Source organism: Sycon ciliatum, chromosome 8 (assembly GCF_964019385.1).
Source record: "Sycon ciliatum chromosome 8, ocSycCili1.1, whole genome shotgun sequence".
In the NCBI taxonomy this organism is placed as follows: Eukaryota; Metazoa; Porifera; class Calcarea; order Leucosolenida; family Sycettidae; genus Sycon; species Sycon ciliatum.
In genome coordinates, this window is record NC_088650.1 from 29,047,426 (window position 1) to 29,064,913 (window position 17,488).

Sequence of the window (17,488 nt, forward strand, 5' to 3'; positions counted from 1 at the left end):
CAAGATTGGCGAATAAGAGAGCGAGCTTGAGGGGGTTGCAAGCGACGTAAAGTCAGATAGAAGGGTTTGCGGTAAGTCAAGACCTCGTGATGTGTGCCTTACAGTACAGTACAGTACAGTGCTGCTCAATGAAATCCACTCTTGCACCATTTCGCAGTCCAGTGTTCGCAAGTGTTGGCCTAGCCGGCTGCGCAACGCTATTACACGACAGAGATGGTCAAAAAGCCGCGTAAACGTACTTGCAACTCGGATGGTGAGCCAATCAAATTATTGTGAAAAGTTAGTCATAACTCGTAACATTTTGTCCTTCTTCTTTTCACAAAAACTTACTTGCGTTCGTATATTAATACCAAGAGCTCAGGGGTGCTATGTACTTCTGCTCTTGTAAATACCTGCAACTACTGAGTATTGGTAGCCATGCACAAGGTTCTGAGACCCTGGCATCCTGCTGCAGTGGGGATACGTTTATTTTTTTGGGGGGGATACGTTGCATTCTGCGATAATACGTACAGTGTACATGGTTCTGAGAACAGACCTGACAGGCTTGATGCCAGTGGGCAGTGGCTGATGTAAGGAGAGAGAGAGAGAGAGAGAGAGAGAGAGAGAGAGGGGGGGGGGGGAGTAACTATAATCACCATCCATGCTGCCTGGCTCTGCGGAAGAACTACTTACTTCTTGGGTCCACAGTATATGCAGGAACACTTTGAAAAGATAACCAATACCTGTAGCCCCACGCCATCCTGCTTCTATCTTCATCTACATGATGTATTTTATCAGCGATGAAATACAGCAGCGCATACGCGATAGAGGTTAAGCGATTACATCATCAGTATGTAACAAGATGGCAACGTCTGTAGGGCCTTCCCAAAATAATAAATTCTACTGCTACTACTATTCTATTTCTAGTTGAGGTGCTTGGGCGAAGTCGCAGACCTGCGCCGCTGCACTTGCACTAGCGACTCACGCTGCGTACTCATTCGAAAAACTGGAGACTCACGCTAGTACGATCCTATGCTTGTGTACCATGGTGTACTGTATAGTCCTTATGCACATTGTACAGATGTACGAAGTTCTGTACTATGGCCGTAGGTGTGTACATACCCGGTTGGGTGTTCATTGTGTGCTATACATGCGCGTTTGACCCATTTAGCCTCACAATTCATGGCAAACGATCACTTTTCAAGCCTTCTTCACTTTGGGATTGAACTAACGACTAGCTAGATCTCTGCCGGAAAAAGATTTCGTATGAAATGCCTTCATGGCCCATTTCATAGTGGAAATAGCAGTAAACACAATAGGGTCCTGCACATTCAACACCCAACCGGGTCTACGGGATTCTACAAGATTATACGGGATTTCGTGCATCTGTACAATGTGCATAAGGCCTATTGAATTTTGTTTTCTATTTTTACAGCGCAAGTCAAACGGGCAATCATGCCCACTGTCCATTTGAAAATCAGATTACATGTATCTTGCTGAAATCGTTCGCATACCCCCTATTATATACTCAGTCTAGACTCTATTATAGCGTTACTGAGATCCTTCCACCTTACGTTATGTTACCGCAATGCGCACCTGCACGCACACACGCATGCACATACAATCATGTACAAAAAATACACGCGCATAACAAACTGATAAAATGTGGAGACATGTCATGTGCTTTCTGACCATGCTCTCCCGCCGACGCGTCGTTAGGTACGAGGTGATTTGGCTTTTTTAAACAATTACATGGTTGTCGCTTTTTCATCCACTTCTAGGAAAGCTACGTCCACACGAATTGTTGCAAGTGGAAGTGCTATCCTTCATGCCCGTTCTGTCAAAAAATGGGAATGAGCTCACTTTGTAAAGTGTCTTCAATCATGTCCTACTTTCATAGTATTCTCAGCAGAATAGTATTCAAATAATTGGTGTGTCATTTTCAGGAATTAACAAATTTGTAAAATGGCATCACAAACCGGGAGATTCGATCATCAATGTTCTGAAATTGATAGATATCACTTCAAGGATTGCTAGTGGATGAAAATTAACTTGTCAACTGCATTGTATGCTGCGAAAGCTGTGTTTTAGAATTTGTAATTAGTGGCTGTGGCATACGGTGGAATTGGATAGGTAGCATAGCACCGTCCTCAGGTATATTTTCGTTCTCACAGAGTTTATTCCGTGACCCACTGTTCTTTATTATTGTCTTTAGTGATGGCAAGACAGCCTGACCTAGTCCAAAACTCCCTGCGGAAGCAATTCACTGCCCTCATTGTCCATTCAGGGCTTATTTTACAGATTTTACACAACATGGCAAAGCACCCACCACTATTTATACCGACGTGGTAGGGAGAATTAAATTATATGCACCAAATGTCCCAATCGATCATGCCCTTGGTCAATGTTGACCTACGATAAACTGGCTCTCATTTGCCTGTTGCCACCACCGTACCCATGCACCCATGTTTTGATACAGCCATCCGCGGATCCGGAGCATGCATGCAAACAGCCACAAGAAGAAAAGCAAATTTTACACATTATTTTTACGAAATATTTAAAATAAGAATTTTTCGTTTTCTTGCTTTACAAATGCAAGTACATGTAGTTGGTTGCATGCCTAATTTGGACTCCCTTGAGTTAGCTATTGTGTCCCTTCCATCATGATTATGACTCAAAGAAAGAAGTTCCAGGCCCTCTTTCATCGTCTTCATCATCATCTCCATCATCTTCATCGTTGTCGTCAGGCCCAGACTCGTCGGACGACTCCAGCTCGCGCCGTCATAGAAAAACTGAAAAATTCAAAAATCGAAAAAAATCCAGAAGTTAGTTCCTCGACCCTGGTTGCCACCTGCAACGAAATCTGAGGAAGACCAGGCTGCACCTGGGAAAGCTGAAGGGCGGCCGGCGTCTCTCCAAAAGCTAAAGAGAGGTAAGTTGTTGCTGTCTGCTAGACAAGAATGGTTGGTGGTGGCAGATGGGCATGGTCATGAAACGGCCAGCAGATTCCAGGGGGGGGGGAGAGAGAGAGAGAGAGAGAGAGAGAGAGAGAGAGAGAGAGAGAGAGAGAGAGAGAGAGAGAGAGAGAGAGAGAGAGAGAGAGAGAGAGAGAGAGAGAGAGAGAGAGAGAGAGCTGGTCGACATCATGTCATCACAAATAATATTATGCGAAAAGCTAAATGCTGCCATTCAGAATACTGACCAAAAAGCCCCCGTTGCAAGGCAGCCCTTTCGAGCTGGTGTCCCAGCCACCTCCACCAGATTCCAAAATCATCGTCGAAGTCGCAACCACTATTTCGTACCATGACCTGTTTCCTTTATTCTCTACCATCTACCAGAAGTAGTCACTGATGAATTCCGGAGAAAAACCTTTCTGTCCAAACGAATCGGTGTCCGTTGGTTGTCGATTGGTTGTGTTTGTATCAAGAATTGCTATCTTGTCTCCGACTAGAATATTTACGTATTGGAAGTACAGTCTGTATCGGCTATAGCGTACCCTTTTGATTTCCGTGATTTTATCACTATAACCGATGCATCACTATATGCGATACGATCAATTTTTTTTCTTTTTTCGATCGACGCATGAAAGGCAAGGAAATACTTCCAGCTAGCATGGCGTTTTGACAAATGAGCATGCTGCATAGTTGACAGTGCCCGCATTTCCATAAAAGTATTCTGTTATGTACATGTACATGTATCACTATAAAAATAAGCAACGTGAAGAAAGAAAAAAAATAGGGCCTTTGATATCATTGCTACATGTATTTTAAAGTTATCACTATAGCCGATAATAATATAGTGTGTTATGCATGTTTTGATTCTTTGTTGCCATCATAATATCCGATATAATTACATCCGATAATATTGGTTATAGTGATATTTGTATTGGACAAAATACGTTTTGTTTTTGATATTTCGTACCAATATCACTGTAGCCGATATATTCTTATATCCGGTCACTCTATAGCCGATACAGACTGTACTTAGGTTTTCCTGGGTGGGGAAGGGTGGGGATCACAGCTGGTTTGTTTTCTGTGTTCTGCCCTTCGGTCTATCCACTGCTCGATACATTTTCATAATCGTGACCCGTGTTTTACTCAGACATTGGCGGAAAGACAATATCAGATGCCAGCTCTCCATGGATGAAGGGTCGGGTGAACACTCTACGGTCGAGGGTGCACTGGCAATAGTGAAAATAATTCAAAAGATTGAAATAAGATCTGATTCAGGCTTGGTTTGTTCCATAAACGAACAGAAGTGCCACCGGGAGGTGAACATGAGGGAGGGGATCATTCGGGTCACTAAGGGACGGGTGGAAAAGCTGAAGAGTTTTGTAAAAGGGATGTCACAGGTTTAATATCCAACTGCCAGACAGTTAGCCAGGCTTACAGGGTATTTGCTATCTATGTCGCTGTCATTAGGTCCCGTTTGCAGGTTGAGTAGGAGGTCATTTGTTGCACTGATTATGAGCCATGAGTTATGGCATGCAAAGCTCAGCTGGTTTCGAACGGCGCTTGAAGATCTGGAATTTTGGTCGGGTTCGTTTGGTCAATACCACGGTCAACCATTCTGGAGGAAAAGACCCACCAGGGTGACAGAGCTCTCCTGGTCCGACACGGGCGACTCTGGCTGGGGAGGTTTCTCAGTTAGATTTTTGGAGCTGTGGCTTGAGGCCAAGACAAGGCACCACACAGCCAAAGGAGCTCAATTCACTAAAGGAGAATGGGCCAAATCAATTTTGCAAGCCAGTGCCAGTGCCAGCTCCACATGGCGGGAGCTGCGAGCCATTTTAGTAATTCTGATTTCGCTGTCGAAAGAGATTGAAGATGGCGTTTGCATTCAAAGAACCGATAACCAGGCAGCTGTGCGCATCATACAAGCAGGCAGTTCTAAACCTCATTTGCAGAGAAAAGCACTTGAGATTCACAAGCCGTGCACAGAAAATTAACGGGCTGATTACCTTTCAAAGGTGCCTGATATGGATGACAGCCATCATGCAGCTAATCTGAAATTGTACCATTTGCTGGATTCAGTGTGGAGCCCTCACAGCATTGATCATTGCTTTGCAAGCAGCAGAACAAGGCAAATGAGTAGATTCTGCTCAAGGTGGTGGAACCCAGGGTGCTCGGGTATTGATGCATTTGCTATGATATGGAGCGGAGAAAGAGTTTGGCTGGTGCCACCAATGTACCTGATAAGGCGTTTGGTGGATATGGAGATCCTGTCAAAATGCCATCGTACCGCCTTATATTCCGAAAAGTATTGTGCAGCTTTGGTCATTTCAGTGGCTATCGGCACCACGGTGGCCAAAGTAACGCGTAGTGGCCCAAAGTAGCCAGCCTTTGTTACGGAGGCGATCAGCCTACCAATGTCACCTGATACCTTCCTGGAGGGTACTTGTCCATATAATTTCCTTGGTGGCAGTGTGAGTCCTTGTGAAGTGTATGCACTACGCATTTGTACAGTGACACACTATGTGTTTTAGAAGAGGGATGCTGTAATTACCTGGCTGCTGGAATTTTCTCTGACGGAAGGATCTGTGTTTGTGGAGCATGCGGTGATGAGCGAGAATGCATGCGGTGTCTGGGAGGTCCTGCTGCAGGATGTCCCCACTGTGGGGAGGCGATTGTGCTCTGAGCATGTGATCAACTGCCTGGCAGTGGAAAGCTGTGGATATGGGTGAATTGCTGAAGTGGTGGAAGATAGCCATGTAGCGACGACAACCCCCTGGGTGAAGACGGACGCTGTCGAGTTTACAGCGCCGACATAGTCAGCGATATACATTGACAGATACTATTCTATTCCCTACTCAGACCCAGCTAAGGACAACTTCTCAGAGAACATGAAGGCGCTGGAACAATGTCTGCCATCCATTATGACTATGAGTCGTGCACCAAGAACTGTGAAGAAGTGCAAATCGGCTTTCTGCCGATGGAGTAAGTGGGCAGCACGTTAGAAGGTGCCTCACTTCCCAACAGACCAGTTTCATGTAGCCCTATATCTAGTCATGGACGCACACTGTGCCAGGTACATGTTCTAGCGGTGTAGTGAAGAATGCGATGCAGGCAGCCAAATGCTCACTTGCTCGACCGACGGATAGAAAAGTGCCACTATCCACACCGCTTCTGGAGCACCTCCATCGGAAGCTGTCAAGCTCATCACTGCAAGACCTGCCGACCCTAACCCTCATAGTACTGGGTTATTCTGATAAGATGAGGTGGTATGACTTGGCCAATATCTTCATGGAGGAGATTGTCATCAAGTCATCGCATACGGTTGTCTTCCTGCAAGTTCGCAAGAACCACCCACTGAGGCAAGGTAGCTGGGTGTTCATCAGCCGGTGGGGGAGTGACCTGTGCCCGGTATCGCTAGTTGAGCATCGGATTGACAAAGGAGGGCACCAAGGTCATGTCAAACTGTTCGGTTGTGTAACTTGTGTGAAGGGCAGGACCGCTATCTAGCACTCGCTATCCTACCGCAGAGCAAGAGAGCTAGTGCATGAAGCTCTGAAGTGTATCGGCGTAAACCCGGACGAGTATGGTTTACACAGTTTGAGGTTGGGAGGTGTACCTATGGCTGCTGCAGCAGGAGTACCAGATAGGCCCGTTCAGCGACAGGAAGGAAGGCGAAGTGATGCTATGCAGGCTTACATTCAGGAGTCCCTACCCAATCTACCGCAGGTGTTCCAAGTGCTAACTGTTGTGCTTTATCTTCCTTGTTTTGGCTGCCCCTGTCCCAATTGTCTGCTCTGTGGTGAGGCGTTTGTGTGTGTGTAAGAACATGGAGGCGCGTTTGTGTGTGTGTGTGTGATGTGATGTGAGTGTGTGTAGGAGTGTGTATGTGTAGGCATGCTTGTGTGCAGTTGTGTATGTCGTACGAGCATGTGGAGAAAAATTCATTTCTTGTCGGCTGAGTTGTTTTACGAAATAAACAAGAAACGTTGTTCTTTTCGAAAGAACATGTCTGGGATAGAGGTAGTACAGTTTGGGTGTACTGGTATGCCGCAGTGCCTCATATTTTGTTTTCTTGCTTTGCAAGCTGGTTTCTTTCCCTCCCTGTGAGGAGCTTTGTACGTTTTCTCAAGCTGGTCGTGGTAGTAACAGTGTTCGGTTCTTTTGTCTGAAAGATTTGTCGCTGAAAGATTTGTCGCTGTTGCTGCTGCCATATGTAGTTTATAAGTCAAAGGAGTGAAACGTGTGTGTGCTCTGTTGATTGTAGCGCGATTCTATTTATGGTGTGCCTTGCACCATGCTGTTACCTTCTGGGGTGTTTTTTCTGCTGGATGTTTCTGTTTATGTTCTGGATACAAGAGTGCAACCAGTTTTGCCATGGCTGCCCCCGCAGTTGTTTGTCCTGTGGTGGAATGTGGGAGTATGCGTATGTGGGAGTATGCGTATGAGCGTGTAGGAGTGAGTGTGTGTGTGTGTGTGTGTGTGTGTGTGTGTGTGTGCGCATGTGTGTGTGTGTGTGTGTGTGTGTGTGTGTGTGCGCATGTGTGTGTGTGTGTGTGTGTGTGTGTGTGTGGAAACAGCCGTTCACGTCCTGCCGGACTGCCTCATGCCGCGTACCGAAGACAGCACTCCTTCAAGTCGCCCCGTTTGGGGGCACATAGCCAATCGTGGCAGTGGGCGAAGGAAGGAAGGATGGGTGTGTGTGTGTGTGTGTGTGTGTGTGTGTGTGTGTGCCGAAACAATTGCTGTTTGGCGAGGTGCCTGCCCCCGTCCTCCTCACGGCCCGAAGAAGAGGTGGCGAGATGTGGTGTCGACTGACCTGGCGGACCTAAGCGTGACCACCTGGCTTGAGAGTTGTCAAGATCGTCCCTGTTGGAGACGGGTTGTGTGTAGCACTCCACCGCCACGGCCCGCTCCTGATCCTCTTCTCTGTGTCTGTGGACGCCCGTTTCGCTGACGAGGTGACCTGAAACGACATGCCAAATTCTGCGCTCGTGTTCTCACTTGAACTTTCCGACATTCGCTATCATTCCGTACACAATGGGCAAGGTCAAGGTGTGTGTGTGTGTGTGTGTGTGTGTGTGTGTGTGTGTGTGTGTGTGTGTGTGTGTGTGTGTGTGTGTGTGTGTGTGTGTGTGTGTGTAGATGCCCATGGCATGTGTTGAATTTCGGAGAGAAAAAGAGCAATATGAGTCATGAAGCCCGCTTTTGCCAGTGAAGCTTCGATATTTTGCTGGCTCATCTTCCATATTCTGCTTTTATTTTGCTCCGGTATGGGGCAGAATTAGTGTCACGTGTGGGAAAACTGACTGAAAGTGGGTCACGTGTTGGCAAACTGAGAGAAAGTGAGCCACGTGTTCGAAAAATACCCGGTATGCGTCTAGTAGCCGTCTAGTACTATGCGAAGATGAGTCACGTGCACCGTGTAAGACTAAAGTCTCCCCCGGGCCCCGGCGCGCGACCCCCCCCCCCCCCCCCCAGTCCTTTTTTTCACTTGTGCACAACCATGATAACCAGAAACATAATAATATGTAGCGCAAAATAAAGAGAAGGAAAATAATAACCGGTCAAGCGCTAAATACAAACAGAAGAAAAAGAAATCATAAGCCAATACCCGCTAAACTGCGGTAAATTTTAATGAAGGGAGAAAAACTGGAATCCGTGGAAATTATAACATACCGTATTTCCGCAAATAAAAGGCCGTCCTCGTTTACAACGCCTTCCTCGTATACAAGGCCGGGGCAGGGGGCGATTGAAAAAATAAAAGACCGTCTCCGATTAGAAGACCGGGCCTACTAAATGAGTCTTTGTTCTTGTGTTAAAAATAGAAGACCGTGCTCAAACTGTGGGAAAAAATAGAAGACCGTGCTCAAACTGTGTAGAAGAAAATGGAAGAGCGGGGGTAAAACTGTGTGGCGAGAAATAGAAGACCGGGGTCAAACTGGGTTGAAAGAATAAAAGACCGTCCTCGAATACAAGACCGTCCTCGATTATAAGGCCGGGTTAGGACGAGGTTGAAAAAATAGTAGACCGGCCTACTATTTGTGGAAATACGGTACAACCCCCCCCCCCCCGGCCCCCCATAATATGGCCCAGTGCAGTCCCCAATGAATTATTTCCAGCGCGAACATACCGATATTATTGCTCCGTTTTTGCCAGCAAATATTCTTGTCAAATTAAAATTAATTCTTCGAGATTTTGCTGGCAAAATCGGGCTATGTCTAGTCTTTGCAGCTGCTTCACATGACCACACAGCTACAGGGCGCCAGACTGGCGCCAGTGGCAGTGGGCGCCACACTGGTACTGTGGCAGGGCACTGCTGCTGCAACATTACTCTCGTCAGACTCATGAGCTCAGAGAGCAAGAGTAGTCTACGTCTCAGTATCGGAGCAAAAATTGTAGGCCTGGATCATCATCATGATTGTCTTTCATGATCATGGAAAGATCTGCCGACACACGCCTGGAGCATGGGGGCATGCATGGCATGATTCCTTGCGTGAAAGGATAGCTTTTCAAAAAGCAAACTTCTTCTCCAAAATTTGAAAATTTGAAATTTCCTTCCGAACATGCTGTCGTCCTCGACCTCAAAGCCGAATGCTGTTAGGAGTGAAGATTAGCGAAGATGTGGCCAAACCCGGTCTGGCAAGCCGTGTGCCCTCTGGATATGCAGGTGTTCTTCCCCTTTGTTCGTCCTTTCACTTTCCTGACCACGAATACAAGCGAGCGGTACCCATGCTCAGGTTAGTGTGTATTTGTCTGTCTATTCACATACTTGAAATACATTGTACTGTTCGTGATGCAGGCTCTGGCCGATCATGGAAATAGAGGAAGCAGCCAGCTTTCTTTGAATTCTTGTCCTTTCCACCAAAAAATCAACACACTTTCCTTGGCTCCTCTTCCCCACCATGCATGCTGCACAATTGCGCTTGCTTTTCAACTTCGTATTTTTGTTTGGCACTGCGTTCATGGGTGTCCTTCAGCCTTCCCTGGCATGGAAAATTGAAAATAGTTATGTCCACAAAGCAGACAGTGAGGAACCATTCGAGATAAATACTAAACATATAGCCGTTGTATTATTTAAAGGCCTCTTGCACACTAGGTACTAGTAGTACCGTAAAGTACCGCGAGAGCGCCCCGTCTTGCGAGAGCGCCCCACCTTGATTTTACAGCCAGGGAAAGGAAAATCGTATGGCAGAGTGAAACGAAGTTTGTGCGATGTGAGACCCTTAGTGTACTAAGGGCACACTTGGCAGGTTTTTGTGTAGAGCTTGTGTCCACTCGAAGGTACGGATTGACCGCAAAATGTGGAATATGTGTACAAGGTTCGTGTCGTATGACCTACAGACAGCAGACCACCTCCACAATACGACCACGAAAGGATGAGATGGTGGGGCGCTCTGGCGGTACTTTACGGTACATGTAAAACGCAACCAACTTGTGCATACGTTGCATGCTGTAAAAGCAGAAATTTTCGGTGGTGTAATATTTTCGGTATTCTCCAAAATCGGCGGTTCGGTAGAGGGAAATTTTCGGTAAAACCTGTTTTCCAGCTAAGTGTACTTGTACTACATGTATACGTACCGGCAGTACCGAAATTTTCCGTGCGTTTTATTTTTGGTAAAAACTGTCGGCACCGAAGTTACCAAAAATAAAACACCACCGGAAATTTCTGCTTTTACAGTATGCGCAAGCCTGTTCAAGTGCAGTTGCACACTGACAAGGGACCTGCTTTTACGTGTTCAATGCCTGAAGAAAATGACTGAAAAATTCAAAAGATACGGTACGAAAAATGCTCTTCTCAGAACGAGTGCTTTCAGCTGCTTTCTGTTTGTCGTGTTTGACTTCGTTCGTGTCGTTCGTGTTGTACCTATGCCCATGACCCTCAGGTTGACTCCGGAAAGGAGATAATTTCATTAAACTCGGATGTTGAGCCAATAGCATAATTTAGAGCAGGAAAAGGAACATATGTGTAACTAGATACTATTATACTAGTACTAGACAGTAGACACCCTTAGCAAACAACGGTAACGCTAATTTTTTACGGTACTCGTACCTTGATCACCCTAATAGCGTTGAAGCTGCAGCGTAAAACGTTATAGGGGCTGATTTATCGTTGTGACCAGCGGTACGTGTTTTGCCCAAATATTGCATAGTCTGTACGCATTTCACCTTGCATTGCGTATATGGTGACATAAATGGTTGTGCCGCGCGAAATAAAAGCTGTTAGAGAGGTTTCGCTTCACGTTGTTCTGCACTACACCGTGAAACTCGCGTTCACGTCGAACGTGAGTTGACCTCAGCTCACGTCATGAACGGGAGTTTCGACGCCAACATTTGCCACACCGACGTGAAATTTCATGGTGTAGTGCAGAACAACGTGAAGCGAAATCTCCCTATTCTCGTGGCAACAGCGTACTAAAAATTGCGTGCATCTTGCTAAAGGTGGAACCAAAATCACGTTATTTTCCCCCTTACGGTAACACCGTTTACAACATAGCGTTTTTGCTAAGGGTGTCTACTGTCAGAAAGTGCAACAACTAGGCACCAAACTGACAGAGTACTGAGACATTCGACGACCTGACCCCTCTTGGGGCTCTCCTTAACCTAGAACCTTTCGAGTTCGAAGGCTGTTTGGTCAGCGCTTCAGAGATGTGTTGAAGGTAATTGTCAGGTCGTCGAATGTCTCAGTACTCTGTCAGTTTTGTGCCTAGTTGTCGCACTTTCTAACTGTACTATAGTATCTAGTTACAGTTGTGGACAGTTACTGTTAACTCGTAACCATTATGTTCCTTTCCTTCCTCAATACTCTAAATTCAGAAATTTTCGGTGCTCAATATTTTCGGTATGAGGACAAAAGGCCAGGTTAGGTGAACAGAATTTTTAGGTACAGAGAAGCAGTTCCCTATTGGATTATGTGTGTAAGTGTTTGTTCGGTGTATAGACATTTTAGGTAGGAAAGTCTAGGGCTGAAATGATCATTCGATAACTCCTAGCGATCAACCGATATCGTTAACGATCGATTTATTGGTTTTATCGATTCTTGTTGGCTCTACCCGTGTACGTTGAACACCTGTTTAGGAAGAAATTGCATAAAACCTTCGCTACATTAGAGATGTTTGGCACCGCACTGTTGACATTTGAATCTTGTCATCACCCTCTGGCAACTGCTCTTATCTTCTCTCCCGATCTCTTTCAAAGCCACAAATGAATTTTATTGTGCTTGAAAGTACATGATTGTACTCATGTTTTCGATTTCGACAGCATGTTACAAGGCGGGGACGCATAGTGCTCCTGACTACAACCATAACCCGGTTGGCAGAGTATCAAGCAAGGCTTCTATTATATATACACTGATTGTACTCGTATTCACTATCGGATGGAGTCCAAGGGCTAGAATGCTGTCACTGATGTGCATGCATCAAAATCGTTAGCACTCGTTTTGAACACTAACGATTATCGACTGCACTCTGAACGATCGATATGCGAGTTATCGGTATAATTGTTTCAGCCCTATATGAAACAGATGCATCGAAAGTACCAAAAATAAAAGTACACCGAAAATTTGTGTAATAATTACAGTCATTTCATATTGTTCTTTTTGAAGAAATAACATTGCCGACCCCACAAGGAGTACTGAGATATTCAGCGACCTGACACCTAGCTCCAACACTTCTCCAAGGCGCAAACCAGCAACCTTATCAACCTTGGATAAGTGTTGCAGCTAGGTGTCAGCTCACTGAATGTCTCAGTGCTCCTTGTCAGTTTTGGGCCATTTTGTCGCACTCGCTGAAAATATGAGCAGTTTGAGGCCATTTTCCCAAAAATTCCCGCTGAGGACGTCCACAGGACCCCCACCTCTCCATAGGCACACCAATGTTGAATACCTCCAGACGCCTCTCAAAAGTATACTCGCATACACTTTCAAGATGTTCAAGAGCCTGAAGTGCGTCCTTTTCCTTACAGTATTCAGTTCTGATTCTGGTATAGGGCGTGTTACAGCAACTGATGAGGGGTTCCCATGCACATCCTATTTCTACGGAGGGGACAGAATGCGGGTGATTTCATCGGTGCTCACGGGACGGCCCTTGCTTAGGACCACGTCTCGAGGGAGGGTGCACGCAAAACTTCTTTTCTCAGAGGGCCTTAAACTGTGGAAGCACCTCGTGATGTCTGGCCTGCTCTTGTGATGTTAAGTCGTGGTTGATGAAAACATCATGTGTGCCATATTTAGCAGTACGTTTGCTGTACATCAACACTCTCTTTCCTTCACCGTGAGCTTTACTCTGACCAGTCTTGGGCCAGTGCGGGTGCTCCCAATGCTGCCAGTAGCCTTACTTCGCTTCTTCGGTGTAATGCGCTCTGCGCTGAGGACATCACCATCACTGAGACCAGACTACCTGCAGCATTGCTGCCGCCGGGTATAAAACTGGCACATTGCAGGAACGGTTTAAGGAACGTGGTCTTGCCAACCCCACAGAAAAAGGAGATGTAATAACATCCGGTTGAGACGTACATGGCTTGAACTGCAGCAAGTCGCCGTAACTCCGGGACCTTTGCAAGATCAGGATCATTTATGATGGACTCTATGATCTGGCTACGGTCCTGATAGCGATGCTATGCTGAGCCTAGTATGCTCAGCTCTACAAAAACACTCCGAGATCCATCATTATTTCCGGCTGGGTCATGCAGGCATGGTATGTTGTACGAAACGTCTGGCATGCTGCCATATCCGTGAATCTGCTTCCTCTGCATTCGACTGCAGATTTGGTATTAGGTATGCCTGGTTGATGGGATCCTGCACGCGACTTGCAGCATTAGGCCTGTTACAGTGTACGCCTGCAGTGACGAACCACTGATAATCTGTTACCATGACATTCCTGGAAAGTGCCAAGCATGAACTGCATAAAAACTCAATCAGAGATTTCTTGCACTCTCTGCAGGCCAAAAACTTGCGCCATCCATTTGGTAGGTGCGTTGTATTTGTAATCACAATGTGCTGATGGCACTCTTCAGTTTCGACACACTCATCCCTGCTTGCCCACAGTAGGTCTTTTGGGCTAGGGCCATCAACATTAGGGAAATGAAAATACGAAGTGGATGGTTCCGACCTGCCGTATAAACCATGGTGCTACCCATTGATGCACTAGAAAGGCCGTGTAGTCACCGAAGGTCCGCTGTGACGCTACTGGTGAAGTGTTTATTAGAAACATTGCATCATAGCTACCACAGAAGTTGCCTTGCAGATGTCCTGTGGGAGAGCATTGCTTGTAACACCAGCCCAACGTTCTTCATGCACCTTTGTGATTGTACTCTTGACACCTTTTCTAGGAGTGGTGCTGTCTTCCGTCAGTGCGCGTGGCGTGAGTAACAATTGTTCTCTGACACCACTTGCGTACTGGCTTTGAAACTGTGACCATGCCAGTCTGCGTTTTAGTCACCACTTTTTGTTCCCTCTCTTTCTGGCTGGTAGGTCATTTCCGTTTGGTAGCCGGCGCGAAGGTTCGAAGGCTCTGCTGTCTACGAGGAGGTGCTGCCATAGGTATGTGCATTATTCGAGACTTCACGTATGCTGTCAGTTCTGTTGTACCTGTTTCATTGAATGATAGGATGTCTACGTGCTGCTCATTGGTTGCCACTGTTCCAGTAAAGATGTTTTGGAGATCTCGGTTGTTACTTGTGATGTTGAACACGCCAGCCTTTTGGACTAATGCCATTATTGCCTCGACATTCTCCTTTCGAATCCTGTCTTTTGTGCTGTCCTTTCTACTAGGCTCTGTAGTGGGTTCATCTTTCTCTTCCATTGGCTTCATGCGCGAGCAAGCGGAATTCGTGGCATTTACGAAAGTTTGAACAGCATTCTCGAGATGTCAGTCCTTCACCCTTGTACCCCGTGGCCTTTGCCATCCGTTTCAAACCAGCATCCCAGTATACATTCAGTAGGCAAGGCTGTATGGCTTTCAGGGTGTGCCAATTGCCAGGAAAGGGTACAAGCCATGCAAACGCACTGCCATATTCATCCTGCAACTTCAACACGTTATAGGCTTTTCCATCACCCACAACCAGAAGCAATTGTAGCTGTTTGCCTATTCCATAGGTAACATACAGTTGGTCCAATACCAAGCTGATAGTCTCTTTGCTGTCTGCCAGCTTGTCCAACAAACCGAGGTAAACAACGTTGGCCACCTCTGGGTTGCAGAGATCTTGCCCGTCCTTCAAGTGATTTCTCAAGTCACTCTTGCCATCCCAGCCTGTATGTATTTCATGCAGATCCATTCTCAGTGTGTTGAATAGCTCTTCGTCTTTGGCAGTTGGTAGGAAGTGTTTTATTGTTGCGTGTGTGTGATCATACCCACGATCGCATGCAGGTGTGGTTTCTTCTCTGGCCTCTGCACAAAAAGGCTAGGTGATTTCTGCTTCTGTGCCAACCGTTGGTTCTGTATCGTCCACTTGTTTCTGCAGTGTGTCGGACAGTGCACCTGCTGCAGCTTGTCGTCCTGACTGCTCGGCGACAGATTCCGTAGTCCCACTAAAGTGAGTACCACCTTCTGTGTCTTCCTGCCATAGTGTGATTTCGTCGCAAATACACAAGTCGGCCAGTTGGTCAGTTTCACTTTCCACTCCAATCTATTGGCGTTATGTGAGTGGGACCTGTCTGTTCGTGCAGTGTTCTACTTCGACGCCGCTTCACCTAAGTTTCCTCACCAGTGCTTGTCGTGGTTGCAGCATGGCAGACAAATGGCTGTGAAACTCCGTCTGTAGCATTTGCATCTAGTGGACTGATGACGTCACCACTCAATGGCAGTGGGTTCACATGCTGGACCGATGTGCCATGTAGCCCTCTGCTAGCATCCTGGCAATACATACGTTTCCAGGGTACGTCTTTGTCGATATTAGAGAGGCTAAGATGCACGTTATTTCCGACGTGACGCATAATTTCACGTCAACTTTATCGTTGTTTTTCGACGCGCGAGCCAAATAATGCAAGCTGAACTTTCACGTCACGTCAAAAATTACGTTGATCTTAACCTCTCTATTGTCCACAGATACCACACTCAGCTTGTCTAGTTGTGGGCTCTGAATGCCATTCTCTTTTGCTATGTCCACTATTGTCATCCTGTATCTACTGTAGGTATCACGGCCCGCCGTTATTCCCAGTTGAGAAAAGATCCCTGCAAGTGTACTTGACTGGCTGTATGTGTCTAACACGTCTGCAAGCACCAACTGAAGCGGGTAAGTGCAAGCTGGATGACTTATATGAAGGACTGTCGGCACCACTAGCAGGCAGCACAGGTACTTTGTGTGTGTGAAGCTTTATACTGGGAATCGAATGAGAGTGAGCTGGAATTGTCACCATACAACATTGCCTAAGCCCATGGCCATAGGTTGGTGTCTGTAGTCTGACAGACCGATAGCAAATCCAATTTTAAAATTCCTTAGCTCCTCGGAACTCTGGTACTCTCGTCCAGCGTATGCACCTACCTGCTCCATGAAAATTTGGTGGGTAGCTTGGGCAGCTGTACCTGTGGACGCCCTGCGTACGCCGTTTGTGTTTGCGTTGTATTCGTCCTTTGGGACTGTGTGCAGGCACCGGGATTGCTCCCTGCTGGACAGCGCCTGGCGCAGAGCTTGGGCGGTGTCACAGCCGGTTTGCATGAGCGTGATGCCACCCTTCTTAGCTTTGGGGTTTACATTTAATGTGTGCTTCTAGCTCCTCCTGGATCAGTAACACCAGAGATATTGCTTGTTTTTTTTTTGTTGGGGGAATGTCGTGTGTCTGGCATTGATGAATATAGTATTCATACCATTAAATTAAGGCTGCGCCTTGACTGGCAGAGAGCAACCGACGCTCTTTGATTTTCCTAGTGTCCCAAATTTGCTATGACCAACTCGTTCACACAGCGGATCTTGTCCGTATGACGTTGTCATGTGAGAATACACGCTAGTGACGCAGTGGATGTGTGGGCGCTAATAATGGGCGCAGCAATTCTCTATACAGTCATGTCTGGCTCTTATCTTGTTTTCCCCTCTCTCTTATCTATCTTTTTTCTTTCTTTTTCTTTTATGTCCTTCTCTATTTTTCTTGGCGCGCTTTGTCTGTGCAGACGCCGAGACCACCAAGGTCGGCTGAGCAGCAGGGCCCCGCCACCACTTTCTGCATTCATTCGGGAGCATAGCATAGTGGACTTAGTAAAACAATTGACAAATAGCATTGCTCCATTGTGTAACAGTTTATCTGCTTCGGCAAGCACTTCACCTTCTGCCTGGCATTGAACTGATTTGTTCGCGGTTTTGCTTTCTTGGGCTGCAGAATGTTTCAAGCGTGCAATTATTACCCGGAGCTGATGGTCTGTGGTGTAACTGCCTTCCTCTTCAACCATCATCAGCAGCTTGAACTAGCAGCTTCGACAAAATTTGTCCGTGTCTCTGATTCTTATCCCTTTGTCGACTCGGAGGAAATGCTCAACAACCATTTAATTTGGACACTTCCATTTACGAACTTAGAAGTTGCGACTTCGGCGGTAATGTCATGAAGTTGGTTGCTCCAACGAGGAGCACAC

The 17,488-nt window shown here is 46.5% G+C and overlaps 1 protein-coding gene across 1 annotated transcript; it reads left to right on the plus strand.

Moving 5' to 3' along the window:
- Positions 1-9,394: 9,394 nt before the first annotated feature.
- LOC135823847 (uncharacterized) lies at positions 9,395-17,413 on the plus strand. Its single transcript, XM_065336701.1, has 5 exons — positions 9,395-9,670; positions 14,401-14,469; positions 15,390-15,461; positions 16,060-16,160; positions 17,239-17,413. The coding sequence occupies exons 1-5, from the start codon at positions 9,525-9,527 to the stop codon at positions 17,271-17,273; spliced, it is 423 nt and encodes a 140-aa protein (XP_065192773.1). The 5' UTR covers positions 9,395-9,524; the 3' UTR covers positions 17,274-17,413.
- Positions 17,414-17,488: the final 75 nt, after the last annotated feature.

Coding starts and splice junctions, on each gene's coding strand:
- LOC135823847 (XM_065336701.1), top strand. CDS start 9,525: ATGCTGTTAGGAGTGAAGATTAGCGAAGATGTGGCCAAACCCGGTCTG. Junction 15,462..16,059: donor GATTCCGTAGTCCCACTAAA/GTGAGTACCACC, acceptor TATCTACTGTAG/GTATCACGGCCCGCCGTTAT. Junction 16,161..17,238: donor GCAAGCACCAACTGAAGCGG/GTAAGTGCAAGC, acceptor CTTGGGCTGCAG/AATGTTTCAAGCGTGCAATT.